The sequence below is a fragment of the Gekko japonicus genome, unplaced genomic scaffold, assembly GCF_001447785.1.
Source record: "Gekko japonicus isolate JY-2015 unplaced genomic scaffold, Gekko_japonicus_V1.1 scaffold1301, whole genome shotgun sequence".
NCBI classification, from domain to species: domain Eukaryota; kingdom Metazoa; phylum Chordata; class Lepidosauria; order Squamata; family Gekkonidae; genus Gekko; species Gekko japonicus.
In genome coordinates this window covers 453,941-473,182 of record NW_015169213.1, presented here as the reverse complement: position 1 = coordinate 473,182, position 19,242 = coordinate 453,941, and the positions used below count along the sequence as shown (strand labels likewise).

The 19,242-nt window shown below is 45.5% G+C and overlaps 1 protein-coding gene across 1 annotated transcript in view; it reads right to left on the bottom strand.

Annotated features, from left to right (window-relative positions):
- LOC107114785 (slit homolog 3 protein-like) overlaps positions 1-19,242 on the bottom strand; it is a 291,107-nt gene that overhangs the window by 51,057 nt on the left and 220,808 nt on the right. The window contains exon 23 of the mRNA XM_015416378.1: positions 9,092-9,229. Coding sequence (XP_015271864.1) covers positions 9,092-9,229 — 138 coding nt within the window. The remainder of the gene's footprint in view (positions 1-9,091; positions 9,230-19,242) is intronic.

Genomic DNA, 19,242 nt, shown 5'->3' with positions numbered 1-19,242 from the left:
ACTTGGAGTATTTGGGACACTCCCAAATACTCCAAGTGACTGGGAAATACTGGCAAGGTCATATCTGGAAAAAGAGACTCTTCCTGACTCTGGTTGGCTGTTACTGCGATTCCAACTCTAGGCTGGGTGCATCTTCTCTCCCAGTAAGAGTAAGCTAGAGGTGGTGATGACAACGGGTGGCGCAGGGAGTAAAAGGGAGCGGTGGCGCAGGGAGTAAAAACACCTGCCTTAACATCTAGCGAACAGCCTGTAAGGCTGTTCGAGACCCACCACGGCCGGGGTGAGCACCCGGCCCTAGTCCTAGCTCCTGCCCACCCAGCGAATCGAAAGCCGTAACAACTAGCGAGTAGATGAATGGGTACCTGCCTTAGAAGGCAGGGAGCACCCCCCTCCATTGGGAGGTAAAGTGGGAACCCCAGCAGCGGCGATTCGGCGAGCAGCGGCGGCGGAGCGACATGAAATGGCGGCGGCAGTCGAGGTGGCGAGGGGAAGTAAGGAGATGTAACATCGAGCGGTGGACCAGCGGCGGAGGCGGAGCCAGGAGGCGTGAGGACGCAGCAGCACAGGCGGAGTGGAGCCTGAGGGATGGAGCCAGAGCCGCGCCAATGCGATCTACGCGTCGGATGGGCCCGCCGACTCCAAAAGACCACCTGAGGAGCCTGAAGAAAGCGGATGGGAGAGGCCGAGCTGAAGCCAAGAGCCGAGACGAGCTGACGGAACATCAAGTCGAATCCCACTGGGTGCTGGTAGGCAGTCCCGCCCAGTGTTCCCTCTAAGCTGAGTTAGTGTGAGCTGGCTCACAATTTTTTAGCCTCCAGCGCACAGATTTTTGTCTTAGCTCATGAAGGATGGCTCCAGAGCAAACTAATTTATGCAGCAGCCAAATCGCTCGCTCACAACTTTAATAGCCAGTAGCTCACAAAGTTGAATTTTTGCTCACAAGACTCTACAGCTTAGAGGGAACATTGGTCCCGCCCCTAACAATATATGTGCCCATAGATAGGGATGATCTACTATGTAAGCCGCTCAGAGACCCCGTGGGAGGGGTTCGAGCGGGGTATAAGTCGAATGTTAAATAAAATAAATAAAACGGGTCATGCAGCAACCAGGTCACACAAGGGTGGAGGCGTGAGCTTGCTGGAACCCGTTGAGAACAAAGAGAAGAACCCAGGAAAAGTCAGCCATTCAACCGCTCTGCACTGGGGTGAGAGATGGGTTTGGGCAGCGGTGGAGGAGGGGACCTCTAGGTGGATTCTCTTTATCCAAACATCCTGTTCCCAAAAGGAGCTAAATGCCTCTGTGTGGGAATGGACTGATTTGTGCCTATAGATACATTATCACCCCATGCTCAAAATGGTGCTCCTAATTTTAGGCACAATAAGAGTCTTGCTGTTCTCTTTTTCCTTCACTCTTCCCCTTCTTCACTTTCTCCTTCTTTCACAGGTTTGCTTACATGCATAGAATATAAGTGCCAGACTATGATATTTGGAAAAGGAAAAAAAAAGAGGAGGAGGAAGGCAGGCAGGCAGGCTGGTAGGTAGGTAGGTAACCAGCAATTACAAGTTAAAACAAGTCACAACACATTATGCAACATTTTGTTGCGGGTCCCCTCTTGTACATATATATATCCAATCCCCAGTCGAGCAGCCTGCCAGGAAAATAGATAAAGGTAAAAGTTTCCCTTGCTCGAAAGCCGGTCGAATTTGACTCTAGGGTTGCAGAGCCAGGAAAATACAAAAGGCCAAATTCATGTGAAGAATAATAACTAGAAGGATTCTGTTCACTGAATTTTAATCTTCAGTTTAAACTGCACTGCCTAAAGGGTAAAAAGAGTACCATAGATGAAAAGTACGCAGATAGACGAGTGATTTCAGCGTATGTACTTTTATTCGTGTGGAAAAAGACAACTTTAGCTGGCTCCCAGGCCGGCTTATATCCCCCGTGAAACCACCACCCAAAACACCCCCCCATACCACAATAGGCTATTTACAGTGGCCGAGAGTTCCACAGGCTCTCGGCCAGGAACCTAGCCCTCGGATAGGTGCGGGCTAGGATCCGCTTAGTCCATTGTTTCCTGGAGCGAAGCTCGAAGGTTTCGCTTGACCACGTGGAGCCCCAGTCGGCCAAGCCGTCAGAACTGGATACATTACACCCCTCCCCCCTTGGTCCACAATACACCCACAAATAAAGTCCTTGAGGTGTGCCGGTGCTTTCCTGGTGCAGCTAGAGTGACAAAACTCAGGGACTGGGGCTGGAGCAGCCACCGATGCACTCGGCAGAGTGCTGGCCAGGGGTGGCGTCATGGGCCCCGGTGCCGGCATCCCATTTGCAGCTGGGAGATTGTCCTCGGGGGCACCAGAGGGGAAGTGTACGGGTTCCGTGGCAGGTGTTGCTGGTGGGGTTGATGGTTGTGATTGTGCTGTGGGTCATCAGGGGTTTCAATTTCCTTGGGGTCCATCGGCAGCGTCCATCGGCGCAGCTGATCTATATGGCGGTGTAGTATCTGCCCGTCCACACAGGAGACCTTTTAAGTTCTAGGTCCCTTGATCCTCACCACTTGAGCCAGAATCCAGGCTGGGCCCCGTGCGTAGTTCCTGGCGTACACGTGAGAAGAAGTCCATCCGCTCCACAAACTTCATGGGTTTGGGAGCCAGGTGGTCTGAGAGCGCCTTGACCAAAGAGGTGTAAGATTCATCTTTGGTCAGCCGGGGCACTATCAGGTCCTTCAGTAGAAGGTGGGCCTCCATGCCACAGTGCTGGAGAAAGTACGCCTTCTTCTCATCCAGGTCTGTGACCTCATGGATGGTAAAGTGGCTCTGGAGGGTCTCGAGCCAGGTTTCCCACTGCGATAGTTGGGAGATGTCAAAGGCAGGGAGGTTCTCAGATGCAAGAACCATCTTCTGCTTCCATGGGGAGGAGATGCTTGGCAATGGCGGCAGCAATTGGTGTTAGGGGCGGTGCGGTGCTGCTCTCGGGGTCAGCGGTGCGATGCTCGGAGCTGGGAGCGGTGCAGTGAGCAGCAACCAGAGATGCAGAATGGGGCGAAGCGGCGTACGGTGATGTCGGCGTGGAGACTCGATGCGATGCTCGAAACGTGGTCTCTGTTCAGGGAGAGATGAATCCCATCCTCGTAGCCAGTGAAAAGTACGCATACAGATGAGTGATTTCAGGTTACGTACTTTTATTCGTGTGGAACAAGATAACTTTAGCCAAGTAGGCGGCGACAGGCCTCCAGTGCTGGCCCGGGGAGGCAGCAGGGAGCATCTTCTGGTCTCCCCTGTGCCACAGCGCTCAGGTGCTAGCCCGGGGAGGTGGCAACGGGCCTCCTCGGGCAGGACTCCAGCGCGGGCCCAAGCAGGCGGCGTCAGGCATCCTTCGGCCTGCAGTACTCCGGCGCTGGCCCAAGGAGGTGGCGATGGGCCTCCTCCAGCCTCCTCCAGGCCGCAAAGCTCTGGTGCTGGCCTGGGGAGGTGGCGATGGGCCTCCTCCGGCCTCCCCGGGGCTGCAGCGCTCTGGTGTGGGCCCCGGGAAGGCACGATGGGCCGCCTCGGGCCTCCATGGGGCCGCAGCGCTTCGGCACGGGCCCCAGGAAGCCAGTGACGGGCCTCCTTGGGGCTGCAGCGCTCCAGTGCGTGCCCCAGGAAGGCGGCGACGGGCCTCGTTGGACCTCCCTGGAGCCGCAGTGCTCCGGCGCAGTCCCCGGGAATGCAGCAACGGGCCTTCTCGGGCCTCCCTGGGGCCACAGCGCTCCAGCGTGGGCCCCGGAAAGACAGCGATAGGCCGCAGCACAGGGAGCTGGGGGTGGGGCTTGCTGCCGCCGCCATTTTGCCAGCTCCTGGGCTCCCAGAGTGGTGCTCTGGCGTGTTCCAGCCCCAAAAGACCCGTGGTTATCCCACCCATTCCCCAAGAAATTCAGGCTGACCTAAATGGGGTTATCGTATTTTGTTCTAACACTCTGAGAGATAGGATGGCCTGAATGACAGGGACTTGTCCAAGGCTATCCAGTAAGATTTGTAGGTGTGTAGGCTAGGTCTCCCAGTAAAACTATGTAAATGTCTTTATATATGAAAGTTTACACAGTTTACTTTCATTGCCATGTTGGTTATTTCTCAAGAGGGCTTTTTTGTTCAATTTGGCAGGGACAGGATGCTTTAAGAGAGAAAAGAAAGAATGAATAGGGACAATGGGGCAAGATGTAACTTCAAATGTAACTGTATATTGTTATTATTATTGTCTAAATTTCTCACTGGTACTCAAGGAGGATTACAAGTATGATAAAACTATGCGGTAAATCAGCAAGTGGATTACAAAATATGATAACATTTGAATCTAACAGAAAGATTTTTAGGCCCCGTTCACACGGAGCATTTGCTGCGCTGAAGGCATGATTGTACTGCGGATTTTCCGGACGCGATCACACCGGGACATCTGGGAGGCATAGCGCAACCGTGGCTAACCAGTGGCTTCTTGCTGAAGATGCGGAGTAAAAAACTACCACATACGAGGTACTAGTTTCTGGAAAACGCGGGGCAAGGGCGGGCGTCTGATTGCGTTTCTGCGTGAATCCCGTGGCATCCGGCGCCCGTCCATGTCCTGTCGCAAACCAGATTTTTTTTGGTAAGTCTCCACAGGATGTGCACAAACGATCATGTGCATGCGCAAACTTCGGCAAGAAAAAAAATCCTGTTTGCCATGGAAGCAGTGCCTAGCGATTGCCGGTGTGATTGCGCCGTGCCGCAGGATAGCCATGTGATCGGCACCTCACGGCCTAACCACGGGACCTTGATGGGACATGTGATCGGGCTGCCGCACGTTACTTTGCTCCAGAGCTAACAGCCACACTTCCCCCCCCCCCGCATTTTCCGGCCCGTGTGACCGGGGCCATAGTAAAACAAAATAATGCAGTGGGGTTGGGATTGAAAAACTCGAAAAAATTCAAGCAAGGATAATTTGTCTAAGGCAACAGGACAATCAAATTAGAAAAAAAAATTATCCCGACTCTCCTGAGCTCATCCATTACATCGTAACTCTCCCTCTCTCCTGAACAATTCCATTCTGTGAACTTTGCAAAATAGGAGAAGCGAGGGGACTTTCCTAGTAGCCTTGATGATGGAAAGTGCCATCAGGTCATAGCCAACTTCCGACACTCCCCATAGGGTTTTCAAGGCAAGAGAAGTTCAGAGGTAGTTTGCCATTGCTTGCCTTTGTGTAGCAACCCTGGACTTCCTTGGTGGTCTCCCAGCCAAATACTAACCAGAGTCAGGCCTGCTTATCTTCTGAGATCTGATGAGACTAGACTAGCCTGGGCCAATAGCTGTAGGCTGACCATAATGTGGGAGCCACCATAGAGACTGCACGGATGGGCAGTTGCCAATTTAAGCCGGGTTGTACCTTCAGAAGGCTTTGCTCAGATAAGCGGAGCTGTTGCAGTAGAACACAACAGGAGAGGCAGTCCTGTAGGTATGAGGGTCCAATGCCATTAAGGGCTTTGTAAGGGACAGCTAGAACCTAACTGAGTCCAGTAAACTGATCAATAACCAATGGCGTATCTGCAGAATGGGAGATTCCACTGATTCCACTTAGCACCTGATAGTAGCTGTGCAGTGCCTTTTCACTTATACCAATGGGAATTCCCAAATTGTCTTTAAAGGCAGACCCATATCGAGTGCAGTAGTCTACCTTTGAGGTAACCACAGTATATATCCACATGGTCAGAACAACTAAATCAAGGCAGGGGGCCATCATCTGAGCTATGTGTAGTTGGTATAATGCCTTTTCTTTGCAGCTGCATTAGTTTGCACCTCAAGTAGTAAAGCAGGATCTAGTGTCTCCGTGCCCTACACTCTTAACTCAGTGAGTCAGTTGCACCCCATCAAAAGTGAGGAGCACCATGTCCTTCAGGACCTCAGCCTTCCCAAACAACATTACCTCCACCTTGTCTGGACTCGGTTTCAACTTGTTTACTCTTATCAGTTTAACGACAGCCATCAGACATTGGTTCAGAATCTCTAAGTGTCACCAGGTGGTTTACACACAGAAATGTTGAGCTGGGTGTCATCAATAGCATATTAATACCCTATTCCAAACCCATGGATGATTTCTATAGACTGAATACCATGAGGGACAAGATTGGAGTCTTGTAGAACTCCACAAGGCAGGTCCTGTATCACAGAAAACTTCTCCCCAACAGTAATCTTGTGAGTCCTGTCCCCAAAGAACTATTTGAATGAATCCAAAGCACATCCCTTAATCCCTGCTTTTATCTCCAGATATCTCAACAGCATACCATGATGCACCAGAATAAAGGCTGCTGTTATATTTAGTAAAGGCAACAGACACGGAGGGCCTTTATCTACGTTTAGACAGAGGTTCTCTACTAGGGCTACCAACACCGACTCAGTCCCATAGCCTAGCTTGAAACTGGACTGAAAGTGGCCTAGGGTAAACGATTTATTTAGGAAAGGTAGAACTTATTCTATTATTTTGCCTAGGAAGGGCAAATTAGAGACTGGGCAGTAACTGGAAACATCATTTTTCTCTAGAGATGGTTTGTAAAGTAATGGACGGATGTGACTACCTGATTTAGAGCACAAGGAAACATGCCCTGGGTCAGTGATTGATTTATAATGGACATTAAGGTCTCATTGATGTGATTTTTACATGCTTTGAAGTACCCAGCACAGGCAAGAGTTTAAAGCACAAGTGTTGGCCTTCACAGATCTCAAGATTCTGTCAGCATCCATTGCAGTAACTGGAAGTGATCAATACTATACCAGAGGCCATAGGAGGGTTTTTTTATCCACATGGTTTTCCTCACCATATTTCCAGTAACTTGGCACCAACAGACAGATACTTTTAGGAACACAGGTAATTTAGGAACTTAGACATATATATCCATTAGCTCTTTTCTGTGCAACCAACATTAAGTCAAGAGCAGATTTAAAAAGGGAACCAAACAGGCAGGCTAGACAAAGAAATTCAGTTGCTTATCTTATCTTGCGTAAACACAGAGCTTTTGAGACCATGACCTTATATCACTGTAAGAATCAATACTTGTTCTTCAAAATACTAAAAGTAAAGTACTGCAATGGAAGTAAACTGGTCAGAACAAAAGGAGAGAAACGATGAAACTGGGAAGTCAGAAAATTGCTTGTGGCTTCAATGCCCAGGAAAAGGGCTCACAAACGCTCCCACATTTCTATCCCCCCCCCGGTTCTATTGCTGTCTTGCTGTGTGTTTCATTTCAAATACAGGAAAGATTTGTCTGGAAGGAAGCAATAGCTAACCCCCAGGCAATGATTAGGGAATCCATTTGGTGAAGTGCTCTTATCTTTGACATACAGTGAGATTTTCAGAAGGCAGGTCTATTGGCAGCTGTCAGAACCAGAGCCTTGAAATTGTCAGATAGGGCCATGGAGATCTTGTACGGCAAAAGCAAAGCAGAAACATGAATTTCAAGAGTTTAGGGATGAGCAGCAGCACAGTGGGTAGAGGAATGCTGAGCCTGAATATTTACAGTCCATTTCTATGTTTGCCACAGCCTTGCATTCCTTATGGACTTTTGATGTAGTTTAAGATTGAAGACAGACACAACAGAAAACACACTATGGTGGTAATGGTCTGCATAATTTGAGTGGTGAGCTTGCTGCAAAAGTGGGGTCACCATGTTTGTGGGAAGACATATATTCTTCCTAAACTGAGAAAAGGGAAATACAATTTTTTTAAAAAGGGGCTATGCACAGTACTGAGTTGCTCGTTGTTGTGACGAGCTGACTCTGATTATTCCTTTTAAATGCCTGGCACAGACTAAAGGGAAGTCCCCTGGTCCAACAAAAGGGGTGGGATGGGGCCACTGATGGCAGCAATAAGAGCAGGCACGAGGCATAATAACTGCCCAGAGTCCTACTGCTTCCTCCCTCCTCCACCCAGGAGCAAGAAATACTTCTGCCTTTATGGCAGGTCGCTGGATTTCCCTTGAAAGGGCTACGTGCAGTGCTGATTGGCTGGTCTTTGTGACAGCCATGAACCCCCCTCCCCCCCATTTCCAAATTCTTCAACCAATTTTTAAAGTTTAAAGTAACTGATTCCAATTAAAATCAAACAAATTAAACTCCAAAGTTTAATCAGAAATACAAGTGCAGAAAACCAGAAAAAAAGGGGACAACCTCTGTGAAATTTTTGGAAGGTGACACAAAAGGAAGAGAACATTACTATTAGATTGGAGGAAGTATTTGCATTATTTGAGGTGCAAATTTAGCTGCCAAATTAATGTGGAAGTGCACAAACACATACACATAAAATATAGAAGTTTTGTTTGAAGAATATGTCCATATGCACATCAAATGAATTTTCTGGGATGTAAATCACTTCACTATACTTAAAGTTTTATGTGTGTCTTTACCCTAAAAAGTATTTTCTGAATATCTTAAAAAAACACTCAAATGGCATTTTGTCCTGACTAATTTTGATATCTATAAACCCCATAAGGTTAATGTGCCGCCCTGTAACCAATTCAACAAGAATACTGAAGACATGAATAGAAACCAATTAATACAATAGATTTTCTTCTGAGAAAGGATATTAGGTCACAGACTTTGTTTTAGTAAAAATAAAACTCTATAGTGTATCCTATGGCACTAAAAAATCATCCAGGTTATGGACTCCATGTCTTTACTATGGCATGGCCTAAATTATTTAAAAAGTGCAATGTTCATTTCAGAAGGCGTTCTTATGTTCTGGGCTTTTGGTTACACTAAATCCTCTTTCTATATGCCCTCTTCTCTTGGAATAAATAAGCAAATAATATATGTAGCGAATGTTTTAACAGCAGTATGATTTTGGTTTCTTCCTCTTCTACAAAGTATAAACTGCAGCCCTTGCTAGTAATTATATTTCTTCATATTTCTTCACATATGCACTGTTTTAGCCTCTTTGTTCCCAAACAAAGGTCAGATATGACTGAAAGCAATAGTGTGCACTTGTAAAATGGCCTTGTTTTTACATAGTTAACTAAAACTACTTTTGTCAGCAGAACTGGTGAACTATAAAAAGCTGTTCAGTGGGCCTTGAAGTCCCATCACACTTTGCTTACCTGAACCCTTGAGGGCAAATACAGGTATATCCATTGACAGCATCCACACACAATGCGCCATGCCGACATTTGTGTCCCACACAGTCATCATCATCAGTTTCACAGTATTTGCCTCTATAGCCAGGTAAGCATTCACATCTGAAATAAGATAAGCAGAGAGTTCAGGAGGATAAAACACGTTCTTAAGAACCACAGTAATGATCAGTTAGACCAAAGAAAATGGTTCCAGTTATGAAGCTACATGAACTGCATGACACAAAAATAAGAAAGATGCAGCACACCTCATACATCTTATGACACACGGATGTATCCTACTACTCTAATTAGTAAAGTTGATGGATTTTGATGGATCAAGGTGCCTCCCACCAATGGCAGGATGCACTGTGCACCAATGGAACATGCCACCCCTAGCTGACTGTAGTGGTATTTATTCATTTGGTATACTTTTATCCTGTTCTTGCTCCCAAGAACACAGGGGGAGTGTACAACATTCTGCCCTACTTCTGCTTTATCTTAACAACAACCTTGTGAGGAAGGCTAGGCTGACAGACACTGGCACAAGGTCACCAACCAAGTTTCATGGCAGAGTAGAAATTTCAACCTGCGTCTTCCAGATCCTAGTGTAATATGCTAGCCACTACATCACACTGGTAGGATTCAATCCCCTGTATTAACAAAATTTCTTTCCCCAGGACACAAAGAAAGGTTGGGTAGAACTTTGGCAGGTACAAACTTGGATAGGCTTCTCAAGTAGTTCATGCAAGTCTATTAGCTCAAAGCACTGCTGATATTTTTTCAGAATATTGGTGGCTTGCCTTAAAGCCTTCACATTCCAAATTGTAGGCACATTGATGAACAAAAACTATTGAGGGTGACTCAGCATGGGTTCTGTAAGGGAAGATCTTGTCTCACTAACCTGTTAGTGTTCTTTGAGGGAGTGAACAAACATGTGGACAAGGGGGACCCAATAGATGTTGTTTACCTTGACTTTCAGAAAGCTTTTGATAAAGTTCCTCATCAAAGGCTCCTAAGTAAGCTCAATAGTCATGGGATAAAAGGACAAGTCCTTTTGTGGATCAAAAACTGACTAATTAATAGGAAACAGAGAGTGAGTATAAATGGGACATTTTCTCAGTGGAAGATGGTAAGCAGTGGAGTACCACAGGGATCAGTACTCGGTCCAATGCTTTTTAACTTGTTTATTGATGATTTGGAGTTGGGAGTAAGCAGTGAAATGGCTAAATTTGCAAAGGACATGAAGTTGTTCAGGGTGGTGAGAACCAGGGAGGATTGGGAGGCACTCCAAAGGGATCTGTCGAGGATGGGTGAGTTGGTGTCAACATGTCAAATGGGGTTCAATGTGGCCAAGTGCAAAGTGACTGACCAAGAGAGAGATCTTGGAGTTGTAGTAGATAATTCACTGAAAATGTCGAGACAGTGTGTGACTGCAATAAAAAAGGCCAACGCTATGTTTGGGATTATTAGGAAGGGAATTGAAAACAAATCAGCCAGTATCATAATGCCCCTGTATAAATCGATGGTGCGACTTCATTTGGAGTCCTGTGTACAGTTCTGGTCACCACACCTCAAAAAGGATATTATAGCTTTGGAAAAAGTGCAGAAAAGGGCAACTAGAATGATAAAAAGGTTAGAACACTTTCCCTATGAAGAAAGGTTAAAATGCTTGGGGCTGAGGGGTGCCATGATCGAGGTCTATAAGATTATGCATGGGATAGTGCAGGTAGAGAAAGAAGTACTTTTCTCCCTTTCTCACAATACAAGAACTCGTGGGCACTCAATGAAATTGCTGAGCAGTTGTGTTAGAACAGATAAAAAGAAGTACTTCTTCACTCAAAGAGTGATTAACACATGGAATTCACTACCACAGGAGGTGGCGGCGGCTACAGGCATGGACGACTTCAAGAGGGAATTAGATAAACATATGGAGCAGAGATCCATCAGTGGCTATTAGCCACAAGGTATAGATAGGAACTCTCAGTCTGGGGCAAGTGATGCACTGTATTCTTGGTGCTTTGGGGCGGGGGCAACAGTGGAAGGGCTTCTAGTGTCTTGGCCCCACTGCTGGACCTCCTGATGGCACCTGGTATTTTTGGCCATTGTGTGACAGTGTTGGACTGGATGGGCCATTGGCCTGATCCAACATTGGCTTCACTTATGTTCTTATGGCTCCCCAGTGAAGATCACAGAATAATGCTACTTAGCTCTGTAAATTACTGAAGGCACTTTGGAAGATCTTGTTAAGTGGGCTGGTTGAGTCAGCAAATGTTGTACTACTAAGCTATTTCTTGAAAGAATGGAATTTTTAAACAATTCATCATCATTTAAGACAGGCAGCTCTGACAGTGAGAAAACGCAAATGAAATTAATCTCGTTCAAGGCAAATGGCTGTAAAACCATTTATTTCCACTCGTATTGTAGAGATAATTCACTTCTTCTGTTTACTTTTTAAAAAAAAATATGACTCACTTTTAACTATTATATTGGAAAAGAAACAGTAACATAATTGGTTTCCCTGATCAAAATATGGCAGCCACTTATGGGGTAGCATTACTTCTCTGCCTTTACATGGTAACTCATTTCTAGATAGACAATTGTTTTGAGGCACCCAACCAACAGCGAATATGGGCTATTTCACTTTTTGTATTACAGTTAAGTTGGTTCTATTAAAGTTGTGTCAGCATTTCCATTATAAACCCTATTTTCAGAGGTTTATTACTCAACCATAAAAAATGTGCTCTAGGCTGAAACTTGGCATTCAAGGTCTCAGACCAGGGGGAGCAGATCTCTGTGGAAAACTGGGCAGTCTCTCAAAATGTTAGACACTATGTTTTGGACAGGGTTGAACGTGTTTCAGCCTATAAACCACATTTCAAACCTCCCAGATGGATGTTACTCTACAGCTGGAAAATAATAACCATATCATCCAAACCAGAACAAAAGAAAAACATCCATTACTTCCTTGGGTTAGCATATGTTAAGTCTTCTGGAGACTGTACTTTTATGTACCTCTGAACTTTAGATGTCAACAGCTTGTTTAAGTCTAATGCTAACTTGTTAACTTCCAGACTGCTCCTCCTTCAGCAACAAAGACTGGACACAGAAAGAAGCAATATGATCAAGAGAAATGATAAGGCAGAGACAAGCACTTCATGTCATCCTATTATCTGTGTGTGCTCAGTAGCCACAAGAATTGTGGCTCACATGGGATCACAGGGAAAAGACAATAGGTTGCAGCTCTCACTGGGCAAAAAGGTTGTGATATAAGCATGGTAAATAAATAACATATAAATTGGCTCATCTTATGTAGTATGGGCCTTGTAGTCATATCTAAATGTCAAAAGTCCCTAATTTGCCACTGTACTTTGATTACTAATTTTTGAATCTGTTGGTGTTTCATGTCTGTGTGACTAAGATGTCAGGGTAATCTAATGTTTTTCAGAAATGATTTACATTTAATTTTCAGTCACTTATTGAAGTGTTGTTCATGTTCTGTCTAATATAAGGGTATCACTTCATAGTAGGTTGTGGATGTGTGTTATCTGTTCTTTTTCTCTGTATTTTATTTTTGTTACATGTAACTATCAGTATATCTAATTCTGAACCTGGTCCCATCTGTGGATACTTAAATCCATGGATTGGGACCAGGTGGAGAGAAGGGAGATTTTTCTGCAAACTTGGGGGACCCAATAGCTTTGCAGAACAGTTTGAAAACTTACTGAAAATGGCAGGGGGTGAATCCCCCACTGAAAGAACTGCTTCCACCACCAGCTCCACCATCTCTGGCTCTCCTCAGCACTGTGGGTGGGTGATAAGGAGGAACCACTGATGCCAACCAGCCCTACTATTGCTGCCACTACTCACCAGCTTCTGAGGCAGTGATGCTGTGTGCTGCAGTGCTGCCAGAAAAGGACCTGTCCCCCACTGTAGGATTTCCCCCACCTTCTAGTGTAGCACCAGCCTTATCCTCCCTGCCACAGCCATATGAGGGGAAGTGGCAGTGCTGCCAGCAGGCAGACTTCAATAGGTGATGGGAGGGCGAAAGAGAGAGGAGGAATGACAGTAGGCATGGTGGGGAGAAAGAGAGAAGAAGTGATAATAGGTATGGAAAGAGAGACTGAGGAAAGGGGTGAGGGGGAAAAGGGGGGGATGGAATGGCCACTCCCATCAGTTCCTTTTGGGTTCTCACTTGTTCCATATAATTGCTTAAAAGCTTTTACTATTTGAAATCTTCCACAAGTCTTTAAAGGACGTATCTGGACCCATGAGGCACAATCTTAGCCAAAGTTGTGGTGAGACTGAAGATTGTTACTACCACACAGTAGTAATAATTACAACAAACTGCTATAATCTCCTTGTTGAAATTTAATGATTGATTGGGAGGGAAAACACAGAACTAATTCAGAGAATGCCAGGCTACCAAACAAGACCCTATCCTATTTCCTTCATTTCTGGTAGGTTGATTATGAACTAATCTTTTTGTGCATTTGAACACAGGATCTCCCAGTTTGCTTGGTACCTTCTGTCCCAAGTGGTGGACAGGGAGGGAGGAACAAGGGAAAGCAGCATAAAAACTCAAGGTCTATTTCCAATCTCAGTTTGAGTGGAATCCCAGCAGCCAAGTAGCATCCAAACAGACGTACAGGCAGAAATCCAAGAACAGTACAAAAAGATCAGCAGATCTATTGTCAGGTGTTTTATATTTCAGACCTTGAAAGGCCCTGGGGAATGGGCACCAGTCCCTTACTTCCTGCTTGAATAGTTGACTAGAAGAGGGAATTATAGGTATTTCAGGCCAACCACAGTCACATCTGGAGAACAGAGAGATAAATCTGCTGACTCAGGTTACTCCCTGGCTGCAAGAACAACTAAGTAAACTGGTAGATTCCTCAAACCTGTAGTCTGAGAGTTATGCAGATGCAACCTGGAACTACTCTGCTGAATTCTAAAACCCACTGCTAAGTTCCCCTGATACCCAAATAAACCAGTCCTGCCCCATCAGCCCTTATCCTTTCTCAGTGTTTGCCTATGAATGGTCTATCCAGCTTTTATCTATTTTGGCCATAGGGGGCTGTTTCTGCACTGGAAAAGACGGGGGTGAGGGTGGGCTCTTGGGGATGCCATGCTGTGTGTCTGATCTATAGGCAAAAGCTTCTACAATGGCTTCAGTGAGCATGGGATGGACCCAAGGCCTCCGTCATTTGTGGTTTGGCGGGTCTAAACATTTCATGATCTTTTGACAAACAGGGGCATAGCTAGAATTCCTTTTGTGGTGGGGCATTGGGAAATCCAGGGGGGGAGGGGGAGAGAGGGGGGAGAAGAAGACCTTCCCCCTGCTTCTCTGACTGTTAGAGAGGCGTCGGCTGACTGGGTTTTCTTCCTGCTTCTGCAGCTGAAGTGAGCTGCAGGAGCAGGAAGAAGACCTCCCCCATGTCTCTTCAACTGTCGGAGAGGCATGAGCTCGCTGGGTTTTTTTCCTGCTTCTGCAGCCAAACTCCATAGCCTGCGTCTCTCAGACTGTTGTGGGTGGTGGGTGTGCCCTTCCACATGCTGGGGTGGTGGCTGTGGGACAGGGGAAGTGGGCATGGCCAAAAGGTGAGGGGGCATGGCCCCCATATGACCCACCATAGCTACATGTCTCTTGACAAATCACCTGCCATCAGTCACCACTCTCTTACGATCTCTACCCATGACTAGATTTTTTTTACTTAGCTTATAGACCTGACTCTGCATATGTTCACTTCATTATTCTCCCATGAATCCTGCATTCCTGAATCTGCAATCCAGAACAGTCACCTCTAGTCACAAGCAGAGGTAGGGTAGTTCTTATTGTCATTCACAGCTACACTTCCAATGAGATGAAATTATAAGCAAATGATGTTAGAAAGGGGGGGGGGGAGCAATACAGTAGTGGATATCAGGTTTTACTAAAGCCAGGGGCCATTCCTTCTCAAAGTTTTGCAAAGACATTGCAAAGGAGCCCAGCAATGCCTCAGGCACACTGACAAGCAAGCAATATCCATCATATGATGCTGTGGAAGGAAATAGCAGCATTTAATCCTGTTGCTTTATTGATCCCTGTTGTCCTAATATAAAGTTATGTAATAATGAACAATGTGTAGGTCCTTATTCAGAGCTGCCATGGATCACTTTTATGACGTGTATTGGCTATCGCAGTAATGATAGAACCACCACTTTTCTTGGAAGGCCCACATTAAATCAGTGCATTAGTCTGTCAGGTAATAATTCCATGCTCCAGAATAATATAGCTTATTTATAACTGTGTTATTGGAACAACTTGTTTCTTTCCTTTAGAGAGATATTAGGATATTGGGAAGGGGCTGTGGCTCAGTGGTAGAGCATCTGCTTGGCATGCAGAAGGTCCCGGGTTCAATCCCTGACATTTCTAGTTTAAAGGACCAGGCAGTGGGTAATGGGAAATACCTCAGCCTGAGACCCTGGAGAGCTGCTGCGAGTCTGAGTAGAAAATACTGGCTTTGATGGACCAAGGGTCTGATTCAGTACGAGGCAACTTTATGTGTTCATGTGATAACTGCACTGATTGTTTGATTGGAGTGGATCAGTGGCTCACAAAAATTTGTCCCCTTTAAATGATTACAGGTACAGCATGCAAAGGTAGCAACAGTCACCTACCATGGTGGTATTCACAAAACACTTTCACACAGTCCAATACTTCAAAACATTAGTTGTTCTTTCAGCTCTGTTGCTGGCTTTTTTGTTGTTGTTTCTTCTTGTCTATTTTTCATGTCATCTCTGTGACTGAATATTCCTCCTTACATTTCCTACCAATTACAACAGTAACAAATTGCTCTGGAGATATTGATAGGATCATTTGCAGGGCTGCTAAGCTGCGATCAGTGCTGCCTTGTTTAGCTGAAATGGCAGAATTTAACGCCATCTTTCTTCTCTTTGAACAGAGTTGTGACTTCATGCTACCTGTAAGTGCTAGAGCAGAATCCATGCTTGGTTCCATGGGCTACACTCTGAATTTTGCTTTGATCACTATAAAATATGCAAGTGGGTGTCAATTGCATGCTACTTCCTTTTGTGGTGAGTTACTGGAACATTTGATACATGTATCTTCTATAACTTCTCATCTCCCTCCAGTTATAGTCTTTGGCTTCCGTCTCCAATTTCATGTGAGCCTTACTCCTGTCAATACATCTTGTTGTACTGGATACAGATTTTCCCCCTTATTCCTGCTGCTTCTTCTTCTAGAACCCAATTGCTGTTTCTTCTTCTAGAACCCAAACTAGATCTTCATCCTTTACCTCCCTGTCTTGTTTCCAATGAGAAACTATGCTTTGTTGCTACATAAATGAGCCTTGAAAGACTTTCAGGCTCACTTATGTAAACTCTGCTTCATCCTGACTTTGCTTGTTGTTCAGTCGTACAGTCGAGTCTGACTCTTCGTAACCCCATGGACCACATCACGCCAGGTCTTCCTGTCCTCCGCTGTCCCCTGGAGTGTGCTCAACTTCATGTTCGTTGCATCTATGACACTGTCTAACCATCTCATCCTTTGATGTCCCCTTCTTCTGTTACCTTCAATCTTTCCCAGCATCGGGGTCTTCTCCAGTGAGTGCTCCCTTCTCATTTGGTGGCCAAAGTATTTGAGCTTCATTTTCATTACCTGGCCTTCCAGGGAACAGTCAGGGTTGATTTCTTTTAGGATTGACTGATTTGATCGCCTTGCAGTCCAAGGGACTCTCAAGAGTTTTCTCCACCACAATAATTCAAAAGCATCTATTCTTCGGCGCTCAGCTTTTCTTATGGTCCAACTCTCACAGCCATACATTGCTACTGGGAATACCATTGCTTTGACTATACGGACTTTTGTTGGTAGGGTGATGTCTCTACTTTTTATTATGCCATCTAGGTTTGCCATAGCTTTCTTCCCAAGGAGCAGACATCTTTTCATTTCACGCAGTGATCTTGGATCCCAGTCTGTCACTGCTTCCATGACTTCCCCTTCTATTTGCCAAGGAGTGATGGGGCCGGATGCCATGATCTGAGTTTTTTTGATGTTGAGTTTCAAACCAGCTTTTGCACTCTCCTTTCATCCTCAGCAAGAGGCTCTTTAGGTCCCTTTCACATTCTGCCATTAGAGTGGTATCGTCTGCATATCTGAGGTTGTTGATGTTTTTCCCAGCAATCTTAATTCCGGTTTGTGATTCATCCAGGGTGGTATTTCGCATGATGTACTCTGCATATAAATCAAATAAGCAGGGTGACAATATACATCCTTGTTGTACTCCTTTTCCTATTCTAAACCAATCAGTTGTTCCATGCCTGGTTCTGTCGCTTCTTGACCCTTATACAGGTTTCTCAGGAGACATGTGAGCAATGCTCCCTCTAAGTTGTGGAGTCCTGTGAGCAAAAATTCTACTTTCTGAGCTACTGACATTAAAGTTGTGAGCAGGTGATTTGGCTAATGCATAAATTAGTTTGCTCTGGAGCCATCTTTCCTGAGCTAAGACAAAAATGTATGACCTGTAGGCTAAAAAACTATGAGGTAGCTTGCACTAACTCAGCTTAGAGGGAACACTGCATGTGAGGTGGTCTGGTACTCCCATCTCTTTAAGGACCTGCCATAGTTTGTTGTGATCCACACAATCAAAGGCTTTAGCATAGTCAATGAAGCAGAAGTAAATGTTTTTCTGGTACTTCCTTGCTTTCTCCATAATTCAGCGAATGTTGGCAATTTGATCTCTAGTTCCTCTATCTCTTCGAATTCATCTTGTATTTCTGGCAGTTCTCTATCCACGTACTGCTGAAGCCTAGCTTGTAGGATCTTGCTAGCATGTGAAATGAGTGCAATTGTGTGATAGTTTCAACATTCCTTGGCATTGCTCTCCTTTGGTACTGGAATGTAAACTGACCTTTTCTAATCCTGTGGCCACTGTTGCATTTTCCAAATTTGCACTGGAATGTAATCTGACCTTTTCTAATCCTGTGGCCACTGTTGCATTTTCCAAATTTGCTGGTATATGGAGTGCAACACCTTAACAAGCATCATCTTTTAGGACTGGGATACTGTCATCTCCGCTAGCTTTGCTATTCGTAATGCTTTCTAAGGCCCATTTGACTTCACACTCCAGGATGTCTGGCTTGAGGTCAGCGATCACACTGTCGTGGTTATCAAGGGCATTGAGATCCTTCTTGTATAGTTCTTCTATGTATTCTTGCCACCTCTTCCCAATCATAGAATCATATCATAGAATGTTAGAGTTGGAAGGGACCTTACAGGTCATCTAGTCCAACCCCTGCACTTTGCAGGAGTATACTGAAAGATAGCCCTACATACCTACAACAATCCCGAAAGATGGTTGTCCAGCCTCCACTTGAAAACGTCCAGCGAAGGAGCATCCACCACCTCCCGAGGCAGACTGTTCCACTGCTCAACCACTCTTACAGTTAGGAAGTTTCTCCTGATATTTAGCCAGTAACGGCTTCCTTGTAATTTCCACCCATTAGATCTAGTCTTGCAATCCGGAGCAAGAGAGAATAGATCTGCTCCATCTTCTACATGACAGCCCTTCAAATACTTGAAGACTGCAATCATGTCCCCTCTAAGCCTTCTCTTTCCCAGGCTAAACATACCCAGCTCTTTCAGCCTTTCCTCATAAGACTTGGATTCCAACCCTCTCACCATCCTGGTTGCCCTCTTCTGGACACGCTCGAGCTTGTCAACACCCTTCCTAAAATGTGATGCCCAAAACTGGACACAGTACTCCAGGTGAGGCCTGACCATAGCAGAACAGAGCGGAACTACCACCTCCCTTGATCTGGACACAGTTTCTGTTAATGCATCCTAAGATTGCATTAGCTTTCTTCACAGCCACATCGCACTGCAGGCTCATGTTTAGCTTGTGATCAACCAGAACACCTAGATCCCTTTCACATGTGCTGCTGTCAAGCCAAGTCCCTCCCATTCTATATCTATGCCTTTGATTTTTTGTACCTAAGTGTAGGACTTTGCATTCATCTCTATTGAAATTCATTTTATTTGTCTCGGCCCACTGTTCCAGCCTATCTAGATCATTTTGAATCCTGACTCTGTCTTCTTCAGAATTAGCAAACCCACCTAATTTAGTGTCATCTGCAAATTT